Here is a 25,205-nt window from a genome sequence, read left to right as displayed (position 1 = left end):
TGGGGTTTTCTAATCAGCGAGGCCAAGGATTGGAATTAAATAATAGAGGTTCTTCAAAGCATCAGATGTAATTTGAATGCCCTTTTCTGGCAGTTTACAGATCATGGTCCTATGATATAAACATTTCCTAAGCAAGCCCCAAGTGGGAGCCCTGCAGAAATCATCCACACATCCAGGTCACGGGGGGCAAGTGAACCCCAATGATGGGCTGGGTCATTATTGTGGGATGGAGGAAGGAAGATCTCTAAAGCCTCTTTTATCCTGTCAGTACTTTCTCCAGAAGTCTGCTTCTCCTCTTTGAATGGTTGCAGCTGTCTGGGAACCCTTTTCCTCCTTGTCTGGGAATGTCCAATAGGTGAGTTCTGACTGCAGAGGTCCAGGTAGACACTCACCTCCTCCATGAGGATGATGAAGGTTGCATTATGCCCTTGCTCTGCCACCAGCCGCCCATCAGTAGTCACCACATGGAGACCTCGAGGGGCTTTTCCTGGGCACAACTGAGCCTTGGCAGAGTACTTATCCCTTAGTCCATCTGTGCAGTTGTTGGACACAATCCTCCGGTACCTAAAGAGAATGAACCATTGACAGTGGCGTAATCTGTGTGTGAGTGCCTGTCATACAAAACAGAGTACACGAGATCAAAAGCAACAGAAAGATGCTTCTCACAGCCGTCCCTAAAACCTAAGTCTCGAAAAAGACATCCATTGAAGAGGATAAACAAATGCTAAGGAACTGCTATCCCTCCATCTCAGGAAGAGTAGCTCCTTAAACATTATTATTGATCCCAGCTGGTGAGCTGTGGATCAGATCAGTGTCTAAACCAGCCAAGAAAAATCAATGCCTGACTCACACACAGAAAAGAAAGAGGAGGCCCACAGCACTAAGGAAGTGGGGAAAGCAAGCTCACCTCTTTCAGGGAGAGAGGCCTGTTCCTTTGCCCCAAGGGCACCTCCAGCTTTCTCTGTACTAAAACATCAGACTTCTAACTGTCCTTAGTCCGGAGGCCTCTTCCTGTCTTCTATCCATCCTGGGACATCATTTCTTCCTCTAATATGTGATGGCCTTTCCTCGGGAGCCACTGGGCTATTGTAAAGCACCTTGTCTCTTGTTAATAATTCCTTTCCTCATTAGGAACACCAAATTGAAACCTCTGTTCAATTCTGCTGGAAGCAAAATTACCTCGTAGAGGAGACTGGCCTGGAAAAGCCTGCCTACAAAGCACCATGACCTTCCATGACACCCACAATAGTATGTCACTTGCCTTGACCTGTGAGCCAAAGGCTTGCCTACACAGACATTATCCCCCGACACATCATGGTCTGTAAGACTTCACTAAAAACAACATTCTGGCTAGAATGCCAGGGCTTACATCTTTAAACCTAGATAGTCCAGAGGTTGAGATCTGGGGATTGTGCTTCAAAGCCAGTTAAGCCAGACAAATCTGAAAGACTCATCTCCAATTAGTCAGCAAAGAGCTGGAAGTGAAGGTCTGGGTAAAGTGTTTGAGTACCAGCCTCCAGCAAGAGGTTGAGGCCCTGAATTCAAGCTCCAGCACTAGCACACACACACACACACACACACACACACACACACCAAAAACCTAAAAAAAGGTGCATTACTGTGCAATCACCACTATTTCCCTTATCATCACCACTGTCATTATTTCTATCACATCTGGACTCCTTTCTCTGTGCCAGGAATAATTAATCCACATGTCTATATTGCTTTCTTCTATTTTCTTAGAAAAAAAGAGAAAGTTGAATTCATCTTGAGTGCTACGAGTATCCCAATAACTGATTTCCTCATTAGATGCCCAGTGATGAACACCAATCTATTTTTCCCTCCTGGAGGATTTTAAGTGAAAATTGTAGGTAGTCACTATCTCAGATGAAATTAAAATACATTCTCTTGTTTACACTCTTGTTAATTGTCAACTGAGATGTTCACTATATGAGCCATTTTCCACAACACCGAATTCTTGAAAAGTTGATAAAGTGGCATGTTAAATGGTAAACTTTTTTATGTATCAGGTTAGAGAAAGATGCATTATTATTAAAAGCACTTTCATAGCCTTAAAACTTTTAAAATATGATAACTTAAAATTATATGTGTAGCTTAGTAGATATAATATATATATAACATATTTTATATATACACACATATTTCTTTTGGTCCTGATCAATGTAGTTAATCAAAAATTTTTAAACAGTGTATACCTCCTTGATAGTCTTTACCAGAAGCTATTTCATTTTTAACTAATGATAAATGTTTCAGTGGCACCATATCCTAATGCAAACTTTATATCATCCACTCTCCTTGTTAACTTTAGTTAGCATCAGTTCAAGCTGTTTCATGATTTATAATAAACCAACATTTAAGAATCCCAGAAGAATTTGTAGATGTTGATGGTAAATCTTTTGGATAGAGGGAGTAAAAGGACTTTTTTATCTTCCTGATTTATTTGCTTAGCTATGTATTGTTCTGATGCACCTAAGTTGCTAAAAATTAGATCCAGTTATAAATGCCACAGGACTCTATGATATTTCCTAATATAATTATTTTCTGATGATGTCCAGGAGATGTTCTGGCTGGGAATTGGGTCCCTAGATAATACCTTGGATCCATTATATCCTTCCTCAAGCTTCCCAGTATTGTTTTCTCTGCCAGGTTATCTCCTTAAGTTTAAGCAGCTTGAATGGTTTAAGTCCCTAATCAAACCTATAACCATCAAAGGTTCTATAACTCCAACTCAGAACTCAGGAATAAGCCCTCCTAGGATGAAATACTTGGCTAAGAATTTTGTGGTTATCGGAGTAGCTCAGACAACTCAACTCACCTTTTCAACATTTTTATTTTCCCTTTGTAGGTGCCAGATAGGTAGATAACACCTACCAGTGTGTTCCAAGAAGGCAAGGTCAAAGTAAAAGGATATTGACATGTCTGATATGGAAAGACGGCCCCTTGGAAGAGGCATGACTGGCCTGTAGAACAGCTTAGTCCCTGCAACTCATAAGGTGGTCTGGAGACCAACAATCCTCACATGAGTGAGTTCACTACAAATGTAGAATCTCAACCTCACCTCTGATCTCTCAGGTCTGGTGCTGAGTTTTAACAAGATCCTCAGATAGCTGTGCAAACACATTAGAATTTGAGAAGGATTGCCTTTCCACATGCTACTTGAAAGATCTCTTCCAAGCCATGGAGACTACAAAGGGAAGACAAGATAACAAGTCTCCCAGAAAAAAAGGAAACAAAAACACACTTTTCTGAGCATCTGAGAAGCAGTTAATAAACCAAGGGAGAAGCACACATCCAATTGCAGAACTACCAGGTCGGCCTCTGATGAGACTGTGGGTTTTCATTTGGAGTTGTATGTATCTGTGAGTGAGAACTTCCATTTGTCTCCCACTAAAGAACACTGTGATTTCTGTGTATCACTCGAATTAATTTATTTCATTTGAGGCCTTCAAAATAAGACAAAATTCCTTCCCAGAAGAGAAGTTTTTATTTAAAAAATCAGTATCTACTAAGAATCATGGTAAAAGCCACTGGAATATGAATGATCAGAATCTCTTCTAATATACTTTCCAGTGGTGTTCCCAGTGGTGTTCTAACGCTTCTCCATGGTGTTCACGCTGCAGTATTTCCTCAATTTCCTTCGAAAGCCAAAGGCACAAAAGAACCATCTATACATTTCATCTCCTCCAGCAGCGATGCGTTCCTATTCTTTCCACCACAGACAAATGGGAAAACAAGTTGAGGTTCCCCAAGTGTTTTACTTACCCAGTGCTGTTGAGGTAGCTTTGACCAAGGCTGCAGTCCTTTGAGGGAGATGCTGGATTATACCAGAAAGCTGGGACACACTGAGTCTCCCCGTGTCTCTCATAGCCATAGTCACTGTCAAGAAAAATAATATTGGGGAATGGCATGTGTGTAAAATGCTCACAGCCACACACAAATATATGTATGCCCTATCACTATCAATTTAGTGAGTCATAACACATTGTTTTAATTTTCCTGGTGTGAACAAATACTCAGAGTTTGAAAAGAGTGTAAGTTTCAATTTAAAAATAGTCTGAATTCATTTGGAGTGCAGTCATGAAAGAAAAATGATAGGTTATGACCTAGAAATTCAAGACTAGAAAAGGTATGATGCATACAATGGCTTGGGGATTGATGTGGGGGTGTCATAAATTTATAAACATGTTTGGTTTGGGTCACAGCTGAATAAATTAAATAAATGGATGGCAACCACGAAGCTGACTTTAAAGGTCAGAATACATTTCTAGGTTGTGATTAAAGATATGCCATTCCAAAATTGATTTTGTACATTTTTATCTTCATTTCCTCTGCAAATTCACCCTCTTTCAAACACAAGAATAAATATATATTTATGTAAATATATGTGTATGCAGTCAAGCTATTCCTGATCAAATAGAATGGAGTCCATATTTCCCTAAAATGAATTAAAATCTGGCTCTTTCCCCTGGTTCTCTAAAATATCAGCCATAACAAAATGAAGAAGATTATGATTATCTTCTTTCCTCCCATGTGCAAAGAGAAAACGTGAAGACAGAGCAGGAGGGGAATGGCCCTGTCTGAAAGCCAGAGGGTGTTTCCCTGCTCCGTAGACTTTCATAAAGTTCCCAGGTGTGTAAATGTCAAAGGAGAAGAAGAGTAATAAAGTGAGTAAAAGGGATTATCACTCCGGTAACCAGCCTGAGGTCACTGAAGGGGCTTTTCTTGACAGGGAAATTCATGCTTCCAGGTTCAGCATCTAAGGGTTTACTGACAGCCACAGGCCAGGCAGCACAATCTGGATATTTGAATATTGATCCATAGAGCATTAAAGAAACAAAGCACCAGGGGTCACTACTTCCCCAATGCCCAATACTGCATTCTTTCTCAAGTTCCCATATTTTTGGAGCCTTGATTTTGTGAAAGCCCAATGAAAACCCAAGCAAATTTAATATGTGTGTCTCTAGGATAGAAACTAAGGGAGACAGGAATGCAAATATGATCCCACATTTATTGTTATTCAATATTCCCTCTGACCTATAAAATAAGTATAACAAGCTCTGCCTTCAATTGATTTTCAGGCTTTGAAGGAGATACAACATATCCCAAACTCAACTAAAGAGTGTAATAATTCATATAGCAGAGGAAGCTCAGAAACCTGTACAGTCATGGGCAGCAACTGATTAATAAGTTCCTGTACACTATCTGCCACATTTTCCTTGACCAGATCCATAAATGTACATTCTCAGCAAACCCTTCCTTTACTTTATGCCCTAAGCCTGAAGTACTACATCATTTTTCTTGGATTTTATTATTACTCAATTAATAAATAATATATAGAATTGAATTTATTACTATTCTATATAATGCACACCATGTTAAATATAAATTATGGTGCTACATTGTCTTTACTTTTGAGGTTATTTTCCTCTAAGTGTCTAAATGGGGGGAGCAATTCATAATATATAATTTATAACATATTTATAATATAACTATATATTATATAATCTATTGCCTATTATATAATATATTATAAGAGATAAACTACTACCTATCTCTTCCCAGTTTTGCATTCATTGATAATGTGTTGGTAGCTTGAAATTTTTCATTGTGGGAATATGTTCAGCGATCAATATTTGTTTGTTCCCAGAGAGATGGTAGTTAAATATTTACCAGTACACCACTGATTATCTTATTTCCAAGCATTCATTGGGCTGTGGTGTGTCTGCATTACAACAGAATTCCCATCCTGGTTTGTGAGATGAACCTGTTGAACCTAAGAGCTACTGGTAATCTGTGAAGGAAGGATGGTCTTTCTTGCTCATGAAGGATGGAATTGTTCTAATGCTTTGTGCAAACTATAGCACTCTCCACTAGTTCTGTTCAGCTCTGCTACCTGTTTGTGATGCAATTTTAAAAAGGTGCATCAAGCATGCTGTTTTGCCCCAAAGAGAAAAAGTACCTGGTGAATACTCAACAACATTAATGGAATCTGGCTGCCCCAAGCTATAGACTTCATTATTTTCTATGAAAATCCCGCAGACTGCCCAGCCCTTTCCCCAACTCAGGAGTCTGCATGATTCAGGACAACAAGTAGCTCCCAGCTAATGCTCCAGCTGCTGGGGGTGGGTGGAGGGGAAGGGAGAAGGTGTGTTGAGGAAACTGGGTATCCATAACTGGGGGGAGTTCATACATGAAGCAACAGAAAGTTTGATTTGCCTCAGGGAGATGTGCTGACAGATTCTGCAAACATGCCAGCAGGTTTCTTCAAGATAATAAGTCACCTCTATGGCTTTCTGGGTAATAAAAGCTAAACTTCTAGAAGTTTGAGAGAAAACTTGTTTGTTTCCAGGAGTCTATCTGCACATCTTCTAAACCTCATCCAGGGAAAAGTTTGAATTTTAAGAAGAGCCAGGCAATTCTAGAAGTGAAGAAAAAAAAATCTTCGTGTCAGTATAGAAAGGGACACTGGTTCATCTTTGGCTTAGTCTCTTCAGTTGTAGCAAAAGCAGAAAGCCCAAAGAGGCCAAATAACTTACTCAAGTTTGCACTCCTCTGAGAGAGGCAGATGGGGATGATAATCAGGAGGGAATGCTGTTCTGTATCTTTACCATCACAAAAGACATCTTTCTAGTCATCGGGGAAAATTCTCTGCCAACTATGAAGTCATCATCATGTCTTACAGAAAAGCTCTCGGCATGGTCCCAGTCTAATAACATCTTACCTCTAGCAGTCCCTCTTGGACCCTTGGACCACTGGTTCCACTCTCCTCCCCCCTGGCTGCATGCTACAGGTGTTCCTGTACCATCATAGGAGGCAAGGTAACATCCTGGCTTGGAATCAGGAAGGTCTATGCCAAGCACAGTGTGAGCACTCACAAACAGATGCAGCCATAATGGCGATGGATGAATAATTAATGTCATCATCATCATCTGTCATCCTAAGGCATAAACCTCAGAGTCACGGAGGAAAGAAAAATCCCAGCCAATTATAACCAAGACATCACAGAAATGGTTTGAAAAACTCAACAATTAGCCTTCAGATATTTCTTCTAATCGAATCCCACTCTGTCCATATGCCTTAACTCTTTACTCACAAACAATGTTCTCATTTATATCATTTATGTCAGTTAGTACCTGATTCATCTCTCCAAAAGGTTGCATTTTTCCATTAGTTAATCAGCAAGAAGACTACACCGCTCCACCACTACCTCTTAGAGGAAGCTTCCATCATGTTCTCTTTGTCCAATAGTTTCTGACCATCCCTGGTACAGTAAAACTAATACTGTCCAACAGAACTCCATGCAGTTGAATTGTTTTATATCCATGCTGTCAATTATGGAAACCATCAGCCAGTGCCACTAAGAAATTGTATTTAAATTTTATTTCAAATAACCACATGTGACTTGTGATTATAAGAATGTATACTGTAGTTTAGGACCATGAAATACGGCACTTAATTATATTCTTTATTATCCTATTATGCCTTCTTTTAGCTTAATAACTCTTGGTACTGCACTGTTTGTTGTCTTGTTTATACTTTAGTTTGCCCACTATCGCAAAAAAACTATATGCTTCCTTGTGATCCATTATACATAATGCTAAACCTTTGGGTACAGCTAAATTGATGTCTCTGGTACCCTCAACATGTCCCATCTGTTTTCTGCATCTCCACTTGATACCCATATTCTGGTAGATCTGGTGGATCTGGTAGGAATATTATCTTGAGTAGATTATCCAATCTGTGCATACATTTGTGCTATCAATACATTGCTTGTAATAACAAACACTTCCTGCCGAATTTTGTAGAGAAGATTAGATAAGATCATTCATGTACAAAGAACTGGTACAACACCTAGTACACAGTAAGCTCCTGAGGAGCATTAGCGTGGAGTGAGTGGCTGGGTGAATGAAGGAAAGATGAGGGGCAGTTTCATAGTTACTTACTGGATATTTGTATTTGGATCTCCTGGAGGGCTATTCTCCCATAGCAGTCTCTCACATAACGTTAGAGCAAATCCTCCAGGCTCCTTTATTTTACCACCTGGTTGAGTCTAACATTCTTAATTCTCAGTGAGAACGTGTTCCTCACCTGCTCATGAGGACAGATGGTGTGGAATAGCTCTCCATGTTAAGCTTAGGGCAGGGGATGTGTGAGACTCTGACTCAGTTGAAGCATCAATGTGTACCCAGTGCTCACAATTATTATGGATACCCACCTTGGTGAAAGTTGTAAAAGGAAAGTGTGTCTGACAGTTAAATGCTTCTGTGAATCTATAAACCCCCTCACTTTAAGCAGAGTAAGGACATAGGTAGCAAAGGACTTCCCCTCGGGCAATCAACACTTCCATCAAAAGGAGGATGGCTCCCATCCCCAAACTACTAAACTGGGTTATATCCTCTTCCTGTTGTCTCTGAGTCTTAAACTTGGCCTGGACCAATCAACTGAACATGCCTTGATTTGGCTTAAGGAAACCACTTACTGGAATGTGCATGGTAATCACTTGTGCCAGCTGTGCTGGGTACTTCAGCTTCCTTAGTTAATAATACTTCCTGGTAGGGAGGACGATGAGAAGGACAGAGGTCTACGAAACTGCTGCCGTGCATTAATTTCTCGAGGTAAAGAGGCAAACCATATTCTATGAATATATATATATATATATATATATATTGAAAACTAGTATAGATGCTTATTGAAACTGACTTAAAGTCAAGGAAGACAATGTTAATATTTAGTTCTGTTTTCATCCCCCTCAACCACTGGCAAATAACCAAGAAATTCCAGAAATCTTAAATAATTTCTCTGGGTAAAGTTCTGCCTAGGTGTGTGTGAAACAATATGGTGAAAACCCTTTGGACAATTAACGAACCTTTAATAAATGAATGATGGGAAGGTATAGTTAGAGTAAAAGGGGGAAGGCAAAGCAGGAGCATGTAGGAAGATGAGCTATTCAAGAAAAGTGGTGTTGGAGCTTGTCGACATTGTTTTGGGGAGCGGTGGGGACTTTGGGACAGGTACAGGAAGGGTGTGTCTGATCAAAGCATATTGTATGTACATAGACATATGTCAAATGTAACCTACTTTTAGAAGTAACTGATGTTCATAAAAGGTAGGGGGACAAAGAACTTCTCCCACATTCAAAAGTGGTGTAACAATATATTTAGACTATGATTTTTCTTGGGCTGGGGGTGTTGTTTTGTTTTCTGATAATGTAAGACCACTCAATAGCATCAAACCTTTTCTGCTTGTTTACCTGGCATCTGACCTGAGATTCTCCTACTTTCTTTTTAATATCAGGTATATTGACTGTAGAAATGTAAACACATAATACCTTACAGCAAAAAAATCTATAAAATCTTCTTGGAGACTATGTATCTATTAAAATTCCAATACCAAAGGTCAAAACTACTTCATCTGGAGTTATTTTAGAGTTAATGAAACATTCTATATTAAACTCCATCTGTAGCAGTAAACCTCAGTCATTTGAAATAAGTGGGCTAAAGACTTAAAAAGAAACTTCTCTGAAGAGGAAGTATACACACATGATGAAATGTTCAACCTCTCTAGCCATAGAGGAGTTTTAATTTTATAGTAACTAAATATAGACAACATATTCCTTCTGAAACACAAAGTAAATCTCAACTAATAAGACTGAACTCAGGATTTAACTAAACCTGAACCTTGGATCCCAACTACTCCTTTCCCAATCCTGGAATGATCAAGTTCTCCTCATTAAAATAGCAATAGTAGGGATCTTGACATTGCCAGATCCTGGGTCCAGGGGAGACCTCCAGCTACAGATGTGAGAACTACAAAAGGCTTGCAAAGGATCTTGCTTCACACTTAGAAATGGGTTCTGACAGCCATCCCCAACGAAGGGTTCAGAAATACTTTAAGCAATACCACCTGCATTAAAACAAATGGATAACACCCAAAGGTACTACTTTGAAGACCATGCTTATTTGAAGCTCTGGTTTATCTGCCAGAAATCCTATGGAGACTAGTTAACTCTGAGGCACAAAATTCACACAATAGCTACCATATGTCATACGTAACTTGTACACTATTAGGATAAATGCCTTATCTATATTAATCGTATAGACTCATTCATTTATTAATTCACTTATTTCTCCCAAGGACCCAATGAGGTACGTGTTATATATTTTTATTTTGTAGCTGAGGTGGTAAAGGCACAGAGATTATGAAAATTTCCCAGAATAAATACTGTGAATATCAGCAATGGGATTTTTTATCCAAAACAGTAAATATTACTGAATTACTGAAATAAAAATATTTATGCTACAGGTCTTATTTCTTTTCACTTATGATGCCTCCTTACAATGGGTGAGGACTTGCCATAGATCAGAAAGACAGAGGAAAATCTGTAGTCTGACGTACTCAAAGGTACCATGCCTAAATTGGGTCAATCTACAACAGGACCCAAGGCATCCTGGTACTTATATTCTGGAAATTGAGTATGACTATCAATACATCAAAAGCCCTAATTCTAAGTGGACTCCTTTGCACATTGCTATGACTAATTTGCAACATAATAAAAAAACTTCCCTGGGCTGTACTTGGTGGTACAGCTACGTGGGAGGCAAAGGTAAAGAGGATTATGGTCTGAGGTCAAAGCTGAAAAAAAACAATATCCAGAAACAAATAAAATCCAAAAAGGGTCTGAGATGGATAAAGTGGTACAGCGCCTACTTACCAAGCGCTAAAACCTGAGTTCAAACTAGTACCACCAAAAAATAAAAACAAAAAAATGATATTTTCCCAACTGTAAACATGTTCTTCATTCTCAAAGATCCCAAATTGCCCCCAGAAAGGTTCCTGCAATTGAAATTTAAATTCCACTTAGCATAACCCATTGAATGGCCCTCACTGAAGCCACACTTTCCAGGGAACATGCTGAGGATGAAGGGCAGATAGGCCCCACTGCCTTCAGTGTTATCAGTTACATGCCTCATAGGAAGGGAAGGCTTCTGGGACAAATTGCCAACCACTGGACAAAATGAGAATAGGAGGAAGGAGGGAAGGGGGCTGCTGGTAGGGAACAACCATTTTCAACATATTTGGGTTTGACGCTGTGATTCAGCACCAAGGAAGACTAGATGAGTGGTCTGAGGTTGTTCCCTGAGCTTCATCAATGCCCAGCCCAACTCCTCCATATTGTCCAATGCAGACAGATGAGAAGACTTCTTGGGAATGGCCGCTAAGACTGTGCAGCGATCATTCTTGTGAGACTCCTTCCTTCTCTCCTCCTTTCAATGATGCAGATTGTTCCATGTGGCCCTTAAACCAAGCCAGCGATCTCATCCCATATTTCTGGATCATCTGCTAACTCCATCTTAACCCATTGTTCCATGTGGCCCCCAAACCAAGCCAGTGATCTCATCCCATATTTCTGGATCATCTGCTAACTCCATCTAAACCCCAGCCCTACCAACAGGTAAACAGCTGTTTGAAATTGTTTATGAAATGCCAGAGGACTCACCACTCGAAGTCCCAGTCAGCACAGACACAGGGTTCTGAGACTACCGACCCGGAGTAATCTCGGCCCAAGGCACACTGAGCTCCTGGCTTGCGTTTCTTGAATATTTTCCTTTCTCCCATGACGCAAGGCTCTCCCTTAGAGAGAAAGTCCACAGTGTGAGACGCAGAGAAACACTTAGGCCGTGTGATAAATTAGCTTGTTAATTAAAGGAATTGGCCTTTGCATTCTATTTTTTTTTAAAGCCACTCTGTGTTACAACCACCCAGAACTTCCAAGATCAGAAGTCTGAACCTTTTGCTACCACATAAAAACTACTGTAGGAAGCTGGTTTGGTGCCAGCCACCCTCTACCCACTCTGTCACAAGCTGTCAAGTCCTGCTTCTTTTCTACTTCATGATAGAGCACACACACTCCAGAAACCACACAGACAATGTCATTGCCCAGAAAATCTACAGGAAAGAACCACTTCTGGCTTTTTCCCCCATATCATCTTGACAATAAAATTAAACTTGACCCCAAACCTTCCTTTTCTGTGACAAATAATCTTAGTGAAGTCCTAGATCATACTCAAGGACAAAGAAAAAGAGGAGAAAATAACAAGGACTCCAGCATTTAGAGAATGCAAATATCTGCCTTTACCGAGTAAGAATAGATACCCATCATTGATAGATGACCCTACCACTACCTCTCTCCCAGCAGTCCGCTTCCCAATTCTCCAGAGTGCCCTGATATCAGGTTGGTGTGAGACGTGATCTGACCCTCTGCATTGACAGGGCAGACAAGCAAGCCAGTAAAGGCTTCCTAGCTGTCTGCTGCACAGTTCCCTGCAGATAAATCTAAAAGTCCTGTTTTGAGCATCTTTTATCTACCAGGCAGCTCAATGACCTCAATGAGGATGAAGAATTAAATGATCCCTAAATACCATCTAACCTAGCTGGGGGGTATGCCCAACTGTTCCTCACAAACCTATATAAACATCCTCAGATGGCTCACTACCTTCATCCCACCCAAAGGCCCAGAGACCATGAAACCCTGAACTTCCTCCTAGAAGCTAGCTTGCCCTGCCATGGGGCATACCTGATTGAGCAGGTGCCAGGTCTGATAGTCTTCCTTAGTGCAGCGCCGGCTGAAGATAGACTTGTAGTCCACTTTCACCAACTGCCACTCAGAGCGCAGGCTGAAGTGGCCAAAAACTCTAAGTGTTCAGGGGGAGGAAGGGAAAGAAAGCACAAGAGAGCCGTCATCAGTCAGCAAATCATAGGTAGAAGATTTCGGTGCAGCCTGGACTTTTCCTCTTCTTCCAAAGTGAGAAGAAAAGCCATCTTCATGCCACTTGGCATGCTGTTCCAAGTGGGTTTTCATTAGTCTTTTTTTGTTCACTGGAAAAGCTATATATGTGATTCATAAGAAGCATTTAAGATAAAGGGAATTATGGAGAAAGAAAGACATTCACAAGAGTCCAAAATCTCACTCAGATAAAACCACTGCTCATATTGCAAACTCCTCATCTCTTCTTAATGCAAGCAGTGGTATTTTATCTATATCCATGGACAGGGTTAGTTTCCTCCTCTGTAAAGTGGTAGATAAATATTTATGTTGGGGGAGGGGGTTAGGAGAAGAATAGGATATCCTATGACTGTATCTAACTGTATTATCTGAAATTCCTACTGCCTTCCTTATTCACATGAATGCTGCCTGCTCTCCCTCCTCAGTCCCTGAAAAATCACAGGAGTGTCATAAAAGGAACTCATATTTATGTATAGTAAAGAAGTAAACCCTCTCTGTGACTTGGGTAATCAATACTGACCTTTTCAAATCCCAGCAGTTGATAGCCCTATAAATATGAATGATCAATCATTTCTAGAAAAATAGAAAAAAGACTGATAATCTATATTCTACTCAGGTGGTATGTCTTGCAATTACAATACAAGACATCCATCATGGTGATGTAAAGGAGAGACAAAAATCAGGCTGGGAGCTTAGAACAACTGAAGTCATTCAAGGAATTGGATGGTGTTGATTTCAGAAAGACTTAATCACATTACCAGCCTTGAATTCTCCTAGGCCAAAGTTCAAATATTCTTTGATGACAACCAGGATGCTAATGCTCATCAGGTGACTATCTGAAAGAGGACAATGCTTAGGAGCAACATGGGGACTAACATAAGTTGTGAAATGGGGAAATGTAGAGCACTTGACAAAATGCAACTGCAGAAACTATAAAGATTTTCAGATCCGTTCATTCAAAATCTTAGAGCCTTATCTAAAATGAGATCAAATGTATTTTAAGGGATAGATGGGTGGGGCTATCTTTATTAAAAACTATAGGGTCTTGATGTGAATCATAATTTAGCATTGAGTGGTAGAAGTGTGAAGCCTAGAGCACTCCCTGTATGTGGCTGCTACCATAGAGCAGAGTGAACTTTCTCTCTCTCTCTCTCTCTCTCTCTCTCTCTCTGTGCTAGGTTTTCTCCATTTTCTTGCACTCTCACTAAAGCCAATGGTTTCCAAATTCAGTACACTCTTGGAACAGTCATGCAGTGAGATGTTTCCATCTCACTGAAATGTTTGAGTTCCCACTCAATCTGTTTTTAATGGTTAACACAATAGCTACCTCCTAGCATAAAGTCTAATTGTTTGAAGAAAGGGGAGTTAAATTGATAAGGCCATCACTGAAAACATGCCAGTGGGAGAAGACATTGAGAAAGGTTTCCTTCCCTCCTTGTCCAGCCTTCAAAATCTCCACACTCAAATGCCACTCTCTCTATCTAGTATGTTTTCCCGAGTTCAAGTCGTCTGAGTAGCAGGATGTGAGTGAGGCTAAAACCAAACAGTTCTGCCTTTTCCAAATAGGGTAGATACCTTATGAATCACAAAAGGCACCATGTCAGATAAAATCACTTCATCTCTTTGAACAAATTACTAAGCAGACACATGAGGAAAACATGAGGCACATGATTTTCATGGCTGACAGCAAGGAGGAACATGGGGAAGAAACCTAGGATCCAGGTGCTCATGAAATTATGTGGCTAAAGAATACCTAATTAGAGTATTAAAATCAACAAGAGGGAGGTATGAATAGCTAGCTGCAAGTTTCTGATGCCTTTTGTCTTTGTCACTCTTACAAATGACTTGAAGTCATGAAAATAATGCATATCAAGGGAAATTGAACTTTCTGGTGACACAAACTAGAAGGAACACTCAATATGCTTTATTAAAGAATCAAGGCCTAATAAGGACTTGACAGTCTAAAGAGATAGGCTGAATTTAATAAAATGTGATGTAAGAGGAAGAAATGTCAAATCCTTCCTCTGGTAATGACATAAGTACTGGATTAGAAAGAAAAAACAGACTTGGTATATATACTTGAAGTTAAAGGAAATAATAGCAGCGTAAGGAGTTTCATATGCAATGTGATTAATATAACTGAACACTTCAGGGAGACCTGAAATTCTCAAAACGGTCTTAACAAGAACTACCAGAATAATATATGTTATCTTGATCAAAAGAGGCAACAATCCTGGACTATCCTACCTTAACCAGATCACAAATAAGAAAGGTTGCTAATTTTGTGTTTTAACATTCAAGAAAAACACAGACTAAGTCCTTGATATATAGTTCACGTATTGCCTTAATCTTTTGAAATTTTAAACAGAATATGAATTTATTGAAACATATATTTATCTATAAATACAATCTTCCTTTTATCATATTACCCCTAAAGGGTCACAGTTCTCAAAATTTAAGGCACACTGAGAGAAAGAGTGATTAAGATGGTATAATAGGTTAGAGCAGGTGCTGGTGGTTTATGTCTGTAATCTTAGCTACTCAGGAAGCTGAGATCTGAGGATCATGGTTCCAAGCCAGCTCAGACAGGATAGTCTGTGAGACTCTTATCTTCAATTAACCACCACAAAACCAGAAGTAGAGCTGTGGTTAGAAGTGGCAGAATGCTGGCCTTGAGCAAAAGAGCTCATGGACAGCATCCAGGTCCTGAGTTTGTCTCACAACCAACAACAACAAAAAATAGCTGTTGTCATAGTTTGAATGGTAACCGGCAAAAAGATGACTATGCCTTATTCCGTGAATCTTAGAACGTGACCTTATTTGGGAAAAAAATAGTATTTCCAGATGTAAGTAAATGAGAATCTCAAGATGAGGTTATCATAGATTACTGAAATGGAGTAAATCCAAGGACATGTATCCTGGTCAGAAACACAAACAGGAAGGATTCTCAGTGAAAAGACCTTGTGAAAAGAAAAGTTGAATTTGGAGTTGTATGGTCACAAACTAAGCAACATGCAGAGTCATCACAACAATGTAGAAGAGAATAAATTCTTGTCTAAAAATCCAGAAGAAATAGAGCCTCTGGCTTTGAGAACTGTGAGAAAAAAAAACCTCTTTCCTCTTAAGACACCCAATTTATGGTAATTTAAATAGCAATACAGATGACAATATGATTCAAGAGCAGTCTTCATCTCTCAGTCCAAAAGGTCGTATAAGACCTAGAATTGATTAACCTGAACACATCTTAGGAAGAAACAAAGAAAGAAGAGCAAGGTGTAGGGGAATGTTCTGTCAGACAAAGTTGCCCAGGGGGAAAGACATGCTCTAGACTTAATTAAGAGCAAATCTCTGAGCTGAGGATCGATTGTTCCCCAAAGCTGACAGAGAGTGAGATGCAAGGAACATCCATGTACCTGGTCTAACTGATGCTGAGCCTTTAATGATGTCGTCCAAGTTATCAGTTTTCCCAACTCTGGGATGTCTGTGTCTGAGCTCCGAGAGATGTCTTTTTTAGGACTGAATACAAGATCAGTCCAAACTTGTGGACTAGTTCAGATTCTCCTCTTTTAAAATCTTGAAATCTTGACAGGTACATTTTATTATATATGTATGTGTGTGTGTGTGTGTGTGTGTGTGTGTGTATATATATATATATGTGTGTGTGTATATATATATATATATATATATATATACACACACACACACACATACATATATATGGCTTCTGTCCTTGATTTCGTTATTGTGTTTCCCAGGTCTTTCCTCAAACTGTCACTGATACACTAATATTTTCGCTTGGGAGGATGCTAGTTGACCTTCTCAGGAAGTTAGTTCCATGTGTCCCATGTAAAATTATAATCATTTAAACACTGTGAGGAGCATGAGCTTCTTTGTTTCAGGTGAGATCAATGAGGTAAAGCCACTGAGCATCTTTCAAACATAAACACATATTAGCATACATTCCTTCTCCTTGCATCCATTCTCACTTCTAGGAAGACCACAGTCATTGTGCATATGTTACATGATGTGCTAATATCTTTGACACTTCTGCATGAACCTAGTTTCCTTCACTGTTCAGTATTGCATGCATTCACTGCTTATCTGGCTACAGCCTTGGAAGCTGAAGAAATGAAATCCATAATGAATATAAGCAGGAGTGAAACAAGCAGGATATGAACTATGAACTAATTCATATTCAATTATTTCTTTCACTCATTCTTTCTATCTAATAAATGCTGGTAGAACAGGTGCAAAAATTTAGAATAACATCTGTGAATGTAAGAATCCAACACAAAAATCAAGAAGACCATCATTGGAAACCATGTTTCAGTGGTGATAGTCAGTGAACAGGTACACACAATCCTGAACTAGGAAAAAAAATAGGACTGTTTCTAATGAGTAATTTAAAAAAGAAATGACATCTACTTATTAAGAGCCCATTACCAACAAAGCAGATACAGTATACCCCATTGTCTTGTATTATCTTTGGGAATATGGGTCAATTAAAGAAGAAAACCCAAGCAATGCGCAGAACAGAGAAACCAAAGATATTGGATATATCAAAGGATAGAATGTGCAGAGCTCACTGTTACACATCTGCAGTCCTGGAAGTTGGAAGGCTGAAACAAGAGGATTTCAAGTTCAAGACTAGCCTGTCATATATACTAAGTTCAAGGTCATTGTGGGTCCCTGCCTCAAAAAATAAAACTCAAAATAAACAAGGAGGGGAGAATAGTATGATTCCCAAACGAGATGCTAATTATTAAGAAAATCTTTTTTTTTTTTTTACTGGCAATATTAAACTCACTTCAAAAGCTCAACAGGCCCTTTCATCAGAGGTTTTCTATGAGGGCTTGTTAATCATAGGTTGTCACACTCACAGTTTTTTATTAGTTCATTTGGGATGCCTAGGTGTTTGCATTTCTTTTGAGTCCTAGATGATGATTCTGCCTCCAGGCTAAAGCTGAGCACTGCTACTCTAGACCACCTATCCAGAAATTCTTAGTTTTCTTATATCTTTGATCAAATTTTTGTCACACAATTAGAAATATCCCTAGTGTATAGTTCTTTGTATTCTGCAAGGAACAGCTTGTCTCACCAGTAGTATGGGATCAAGAATGGCGAATGATAACAAAGTGCCAAAAGAAGGAACCAAAGGATTCCAGAGAGTGGGGTTTAGTTCTCAAATCTTTGGCAAAGAGAAACAAATTCCTCATTAGGCCAAATACAGTCGACAACAGTTCTGCTTCCTTGCCATGATACACATAGACTACTTTGGCTTCCTTCTTTAAACGAGGCATTTTAGCTCCCTTTCTTAACTCAAAGAAACATAATCAGCAATAGAATCAAATCCCCCATCTTAAGAGAAAAAACAAGTGAAAGCTTTGAAAATTCCAATAGACACAATAAATGTTTATTGCCATTATCATTAGGATTCTCATAGCTGGAATCTTCACAAATTCACCCAACTACTTTCTTATCAAAGGCTTTGAGTCAAAAATTCCATTTTCAAAGTACATATTAACTGAAAACACGGGCTGTGTGTGTGTGTGTGTGTGTGTGTGTGTCTATGTGTGTGTGTGTGTCTGTATGTGTCTGTGTGTGTGGAGGGGTATTTGTGCATTTGATATCTTCCTACCGAGCTTTGGAGAAAGTGAGCAATTTCTACATAAATATAGATGGTTGCCTGGAAATTTGAATCTGTCTTTTCCCTTCCCTGAGGAAGTTACTCGTAACCAAAGAAATAAAATAAATGAATTCTCTAAGCCATTTCTCACTGTATGGATTTTCAGGGCAAAAATCAATTAAAATTTATTATTTCGGTTTTGCTTTTGCCTTTTACCTAGTCATGGGGATTTTTCATATGAGTGTATGCCTGAATTCCAAATTCATCTTCTTCTCAGACTCTATGAATCTAAGGTGCTGTTGATAGCTTTTAAAGAAAAGTAGTCCCATTCTAAATGTCTATATCACTAACATTACTCTGGTCACAAATGCACCTGTATTCCTGAATTGTTGTTTAACTTTTAGCACACAAATTAGCTAGACAACCTGAACAAATCACTTCCCTTAACAATTTAGTGTCCTTTTAATCAGTGGCCTAATGCTTAAAAAGCTGGGATGCAGAGTAAAGCTCTAAGATGTCTTCTGAGACCTTCAATCCCTGTGTTCCCTGTGTGTACCTCCAGATGTACAAAGTATTACCTTGTGACCCGGTATGCAAGGGTTTATCTATTACAGTCCTTTATCATTGCTCTGTGGGCATTTCTTTCACATAAAGGATGTTCAATAAATACAATTCTGGATTAGTTAGTTGATAGAATTAATCTAACAAAACCATTCACTCCCCCCCAAATTGCAGAGAACATGGTTATGGGGGGTTACCTATTGAGATTGAAAAGGATCCAACCTCTGGAAGGGAGGGAGAGCTGCTTCTCTGTCTCTGGTCATCCTGGTCTGTGCTAGGATAGTCAAGACAAACGTGATTTCCTGGGATGTTAAATATTATACCTTTACGAATGTACCATCCAGTCCTGAGTAAGCCTTTCTGGGAAGAAAGTGATTAATTTGAGGGATGTGGGTAGCTCAGGAAAATAAAAAACTTCATTAGAATTCCATCCACAGAGAGGGTTAGCCACTCATTAATTAAATGATTTCGAATGGGATCTGGGTATGTAATTGCTATAATTTAGATGGAAACAATGCCACACTAAATGTAATTAGAGAAGCAGGATCAAAAAAAGATGTTTACCACTGCACAGGAGAAAAGCACTGGGTCACCTGTTTCTCCTGAATAGGTATTTGCTTTTCTAAAAAACCTACTTGCATCAACTTTCATGGATAGTTATGGAAGATAAATGGGTTTCAAGAAGTGAGTGGATGAACATGATCTTTCAAAGAAGGAAAGCACAAGGAGTCATTATCAAGACATCACTAGAATTGTCAAGAAAGGAAGAACAAGTCGTTCTTTGGGAGTTAGATTAGGTACGGTCCACTTCAGACTTACTTCTGGTGGTACTTTTCATTGAGCTCAAGTAGGATCACATCAGAAAGTTGCAAACAAGACTTCCCATTTCCCTTCCTCCATGACTTTGCCTGCATTGTGAACTCCTCCAACCACCAATTCCTATTTCTCTTTAAATCTGCCTTAAAAAAACCATGATCAGAACAGAATAAGACCAAGCTTGACTGCATCAACTCCTGGACTTGGATCTTTCTGTGACTGCCTCAACTCAATTATCCACCATCAGGCTAGAAACCTTCTGCATTAGCAGAGACTCAGTCCTTAACTCTCTCTCTCTCTCTCTCTCTCTCTCTCTCTCTCTCTCTCTCTCTTTCTCAAACACAACACTGATTCCCAATCATTTTACTGCTCTTTCACCAATTATTCACCTTTACCAACTGCATTTGAAACTCCCTTCCATCTCCTGATAAGAATGGTAATAATAACAATGGTAATAATAACAATAGTCACTGGTCTTATTCCTTTCCACAGTTTTAATTTTTGTGGAGGAGACTCTCCAGGCACCTTTTTTTCCTTCTTGAATTATGATATCCTCTATCAATAAATATCTCTACTTTTAGCTCAAACAGAATTCCATTTTGTGCTGCTAACAGCATGTCTTCTTTGCTTTTCCTCTGATAGAGATAGCTTTCTACATTTCTTGTCTTATCCAGTGGTAATGGGCAAAATTGGAGTGGGGAGAAAAGAGGAAAACTTTTCACATCTGAATATTCAGTGGTTACTTTGATTTCTTCTTTAAGAAATAAAACTGCTCCTCAATGTTTGCAAATGTAAGAGATTTTTCTTTATTTTCCTTATCATCATTTTATTTTAAATATATTGTTGATTTGCAATGTCCAGAGAAAAAGTCTTAATGATATTAATTTTTTGAAAGTAGTTTAGATTTTGCATAAGTATCCCAGAGGAGATTCAACTTTATTAGATGTTTGAAAATAATAGGTATTCTCCATTTCTTGAGTGGAGTGTTCAAGATAGGTCCTTTAAACTAAGGTGGGTTTTTTGTTTGTTTGTTTTTTGTTTTGTTGGTCATGGAGTTTGAACTCTGGGCTTGGGCAGAACTCTTGTCCCTGAGCTCTTCAGCTCATGGTGAGCACTCTATTATTTGAGCCACAGTGCCAATTCCAGTTTTCTGGTGGTTAACTGGAGATAAGAGTCTCACAGACTTTCTTGCTTGGGCTGATTTCAAGCCATGATCCTCAGACTTCAGCCTCCTGAATAGTCAGGATTACAGGTATGAGCTAAATTAAACCCAATTAAATTAAGTTTTTAATGAAAGTGGTTCATATCCAATTTTATGCTAACTTTTTTGACTCAAACTATTGGTTCCTAAGTGGAGTCTATGAATTGCAATTTATCTATGACTGTAAATATTCCTTGTAGCCTTGTATTTTTTCAAGTTCCTGTATTTTATAATCACACAATTATACAGGCTTTAAAGTTATTCTGTCTTTTTGATGGATTTTATTTTAATCCACGTGCTAGTTTTTCTGCTATATTCTCTGTGATCTTTTATCTTCTTCTCTTTTCTTTTTTAAGAAAAATGTACTCTCCTCTAAACTTCTGTAGCTTTATGTCTGTATTCTAGATATGACCCCTAGCATATTTAATATGAATCAAAGTTCATAGTATATGAGCATAAGTGTTTTATTCCCATTGATAGATTTTAAACTCTTGGAAGTTTAAGGTGCACCTTATACATCATAAGAATTTTCATTCATTGATGTCTGAGAGGCAACAGAATGAAGTAGCTAAATACAGAAGCATTAAGGCAAGTCAAGATGTGAACTGCGGAGAATTCTTCACACATATTAGACCTCAGCTTCCTCACATTCAAGAAGAGGATAACATTAGCTAGCACCACTCTGAAGTTAAAGTATATAGTAAACAGTATTTGTTGTAGGTATTTGTATAAATAAATTGATGCTTTCAAGCAATTAGCATTGTTATGCAGTAGTACATACTTATGATGAATTTATTTGTTGGCTGCCTGAGAATTTTGTGGCTAGCTAGACTCTGTACACAGTAGACATTCACTGGATGTCAAATGGTAATAAATAAGAATGTCAAGCTGGGCCCTGGTGGATCACGCCTGTAATCCTAGCTACTCAGGAGGCTGAGACCTGAGGACCTTGGTTCAAAGCCAGCCCGGGCAGGAAAGTTCATGAGACTCTTATCTCCAATAAGCCACTAGTAAAACCAGAAGTGGTGCTGTGGCTCAAGCAGTAGAGCACTCGCCTTGAGCTGAAGAGCCCAAGCCCAGAGTTCAAGCCCCACAACCGACAAAAAAAAAAAAGAGTGTCAGTATTAGGAAGAATGCTTACCACTCTGTATGAATAATATTCCATTTGCCATTCCCACTTAATGGGTGAGGAAACCAAGGCTCAACGAAACTCAATAATTTCTTCTGATAAGAAGATGCAGTGAAGCAAATGATGGAATCCGATGTCACAGCCGTGCATTGCGGTGACAGTTACAGTCAGTGCAGTTGTCCGCACTGGCTCAGACTCTTTTCTATGTGCGTGGTGGTTCATTAGCAATATTTGACCATACAGTTTAGCAATGAAGTCCTTGGCCTGGGAGGGCCTCTTACCTTCCGCTTAGAATGGCCTGTTTTCTCAAAAGGCAGAAACGTTGTGACATACATAAATGGAATGCACAGTTGGAGAAAGAGGGGAAAAAAGATGAAATCTGCAGAGAGGTTGTAACTAGAAAGTTCCAGTGATGATCCTATTTGTCTCAAGATCTCAAGCATGTACGGTGTGAAGAATTAAGTACTTCTCCCTGAACTATAACTGTCTTAATGGCTTGGACTCCAGTTGGGGATCCTGAAGGCATGGGAAAGAACAAACAGCATCATAAAGTGTGAGTGCTGAAAGGGTCATTTGGGGGAAAACTGGCCTAATTCCTTCATGTGCTAGCAGAACAAGGCCAGGATAAAACAAGAATCCAAGTGGCACCCGAGCCTCCATAAACTCCTTTTTTCTTTTCATGGAAGATGTTTTCAGCTTGCAGTGACTGCGCCACCATGAGTATTTGCTTCCTTGAGGAATACAAATGAGAGAAGTGATCAGGACCAGGGCTGCTATGAACTAAGGTAGGCTTCAGTCAAGCCCTCCTTTCTGGATCATACTCCGTTTTCTCCAGGGCTCTTGTGTCTGAATGCATGCTTTGAATTTCTCAAACTCTGCCCACCACTCTGAGCCACAGCTGCATGCTATGGTTTTTTTGAAGACGGGTCTGCTTGGGAAAGCTGAGGTGCAGCATTTCTCTGCACAGACTTCCTCTTAACTCTGTTGCATCATGAGAATCATGAGAATGACACAGACAATGACGGAATTCTAGTCTCGGGAGAAATAAAGTCTGCTTCCCCAGAAGCAGCTTAGCTGTTCTCTAGGAGTCTTTGAGGCAGGTAAATGTCAGAGTTGCTAGGGTGACAGAATTTAAATTTAGCTTTACAAGTAGCCAGCATGGTGGAGGACAGGCATAGACCTTTAATTTTCAAGTAAAGAAACCTCTGTGGGTGCCAGGGAAGAATAGGAATCCTCTCATTGGTCTAAATTTTACCCCACATTTGCATATAGATAAATGTGCCAAACATCATCTGCTTTGCAGCGCCCAAATCTGGCTACATGCAATGCAATTTCTCCCTATTGACACACTGGATTTATTTCTCATTCCTCTAAGTAAATAGTTAAACCTGCTGTGGATTCTGGTGAGTCACATACCATCTTCCCCCCACCTCCATCCACAACTCAGAATTAGCCATTGCTAGGAAACCACAAATCCCAACCCAATCCTTTTACCCAGCCTTGACTCCTTTCAGTGGCTGGATATCATTAATTTGAGAGCAAATTATTAGAAACCTGGAAAACAGTTCTGAAACGACTGCAGATTTATGATGAAGTCATTTCACAAAAGGTCACAAGCAACCCCGCTATAATTAAATCTTTCATTAATTTTTAAAATACACAATAACTTACAAATGCAGCATAAATTAACCAGATGACCTTGAAGGAATTATTTAGAGCACGGCTTCATCAGAAACTACTATCTAGCAATTTTCTGAATTTTTATTTTATGAGTAGGATTTGTCCATTTTCCATTATTATCTTTTATTGGCTTCCAGTGGGATGTTTATCTGAAATGGCAGAGTATTAAGTTACTCAGCACATTGGTTAGCACTGGGAAGTGGCAGTGGGTATGTAAGAGTTTTCCTTCCTAGATCACAAGTCCAAAGGTGGAGTAAGTGTGTGTTTTGCACAAACAGAAGTGTATGTGTAGCACCTGCTTTTATATTATCTGGGAGAAGATTTTTATGGGTGTGCTTGATGAATGCTTTTCCACTCGCTCATTAAAAAGAGAATGTATTCTCATTAGAAAAACACTTTCAAACTATAAAAAAATCTATAGATGAGAAAATAAAAGGCTGTGTCTGTCATGTCCCCTTCCATTCATTGACAGTACTTCTCATACTAGAAGATAAGCAATAATCAGAAACCACAACCAGCACTAGAATCTTTAGTGGTTAGAGATATCCTGAGACCTAACACAATATCTACATATCTATCTCTATCTGGGCCCTCCTTCCTTCTCTCTCTCCCTCTTTGTGTGTGTGAGAGAGAGACAGAGATATATCAAACCATCACCACAATGACAACATTTCAGAATAGCTATCATAAATACTAGAGCTTCTAGAAGTCTTAGATCAATGTCTACCTTATACTTGGCTACCAGTGCACACTGTCAAATTAAAAAGAAATAATTCATGTTATGAAACAATAGCAAAATGTGTACTGCATTAAATAGTCCTATAAGAGCTCAGTTTTCAGTTCTCTGTGAAAAGCCCAGCTCCCCATGCCTCCTTTTGCTTCTTCCTCCCCTGGAAGCCTTCTTCCCTCTCTGCCTCCATGGAAGAAGCTACTGATGATGAATTTCAAATCAAAGCAGAAGGAACAGTGTTTTGGGAAGGAGACAGCCGTCAGCAAATAGTAGCTTCTGGTCTCCAGAAATGCAGGCCATATCCGTGGCTATTGGTGTGTGTCCAGGCCTCCTGATTGTTTTCCCATTAGGGTGTAGATGGGATTAGTGGTAAAGGAGGTCAGCAGCTACAAGGGAAATTGCATTGAGCAAAAGTGAGACATGAACTAGATCTTAATAGAAACAGGCAGGGGATCAACAGCATGAATTCTGCAAATGAAGTCTGCATTAGCTGCATGATACAATGACCAATGAGATGATGGGAAGAGGGAGGGATTCAAAAGTCTGTGATATGGGGAGATGAGGAAAGAAAAAAGAATGTGAAGAAAGAGTGTAAAGCTAATTAAAATGGAAGGAGCAAAAAAAGAAAAGCAATTTATAAAATGAAAGAAAAGAAAT

The 25,205-nt window shown here is 39.2% G+C and overlaps 1 protein-coding gene across 1 annotated transcript in view; it reads right to left on the bottom strand.

The window, feature by feature from the left end:
• Positions 1 to 25,205, bottom strand: part of Sorcs3 (sortilin-related VPS10 domain containing receptor 3) — a 576,321-nt gene that overhangs the window by 39,928 nt on the left and 511,188 nt on the right. Inside the window, exons 16-19 of the mRNA XM_013017600.1 lie at positions 12,596 to 12,713; positions 11,519 to 11,652; positions 3,784 to 3,897; positions 393 to 564 (exon numbers count right to left, since the gene is read on the bottom strand). Of these exons, the coding sequence (XP_012873054.1) occupies positions 393 to 564; positions 3,784 to 3,897; positions 11,519 to 11,652; positions 12,596 to 12,713 (538 nt within the window). The remainder of the gene's footprint in view (positions 1 to 392; positions 565 to 3,783; positions 3,898 to 11,518; positions 11,653 to 12,595; positions 12,714 to 25,205) is intronic.

Source organism: Dipodomys ordii, unplaced genomic scaffold, assembly GCF_000151885.1.
Source record: "Dipodomys ordii isolate 6190 unplaced genomic scaffold, Dord_2.0 Scaffold36, whole genome shotgun sequence".
In the NCBI taxonomy this organism is placed as follows: domain Eukaryota; kingdom Metazoa; phylum Chordata; class Mammalia; order Rodentia; family Heteromyidae; genus Dipodomys; species Dipodomys ordii.
The sequence above is the reverse complement of the archived record's forward strand: the minus strand, read 5'-3'. Positions and strand labels throughout refer to the sequence as shown.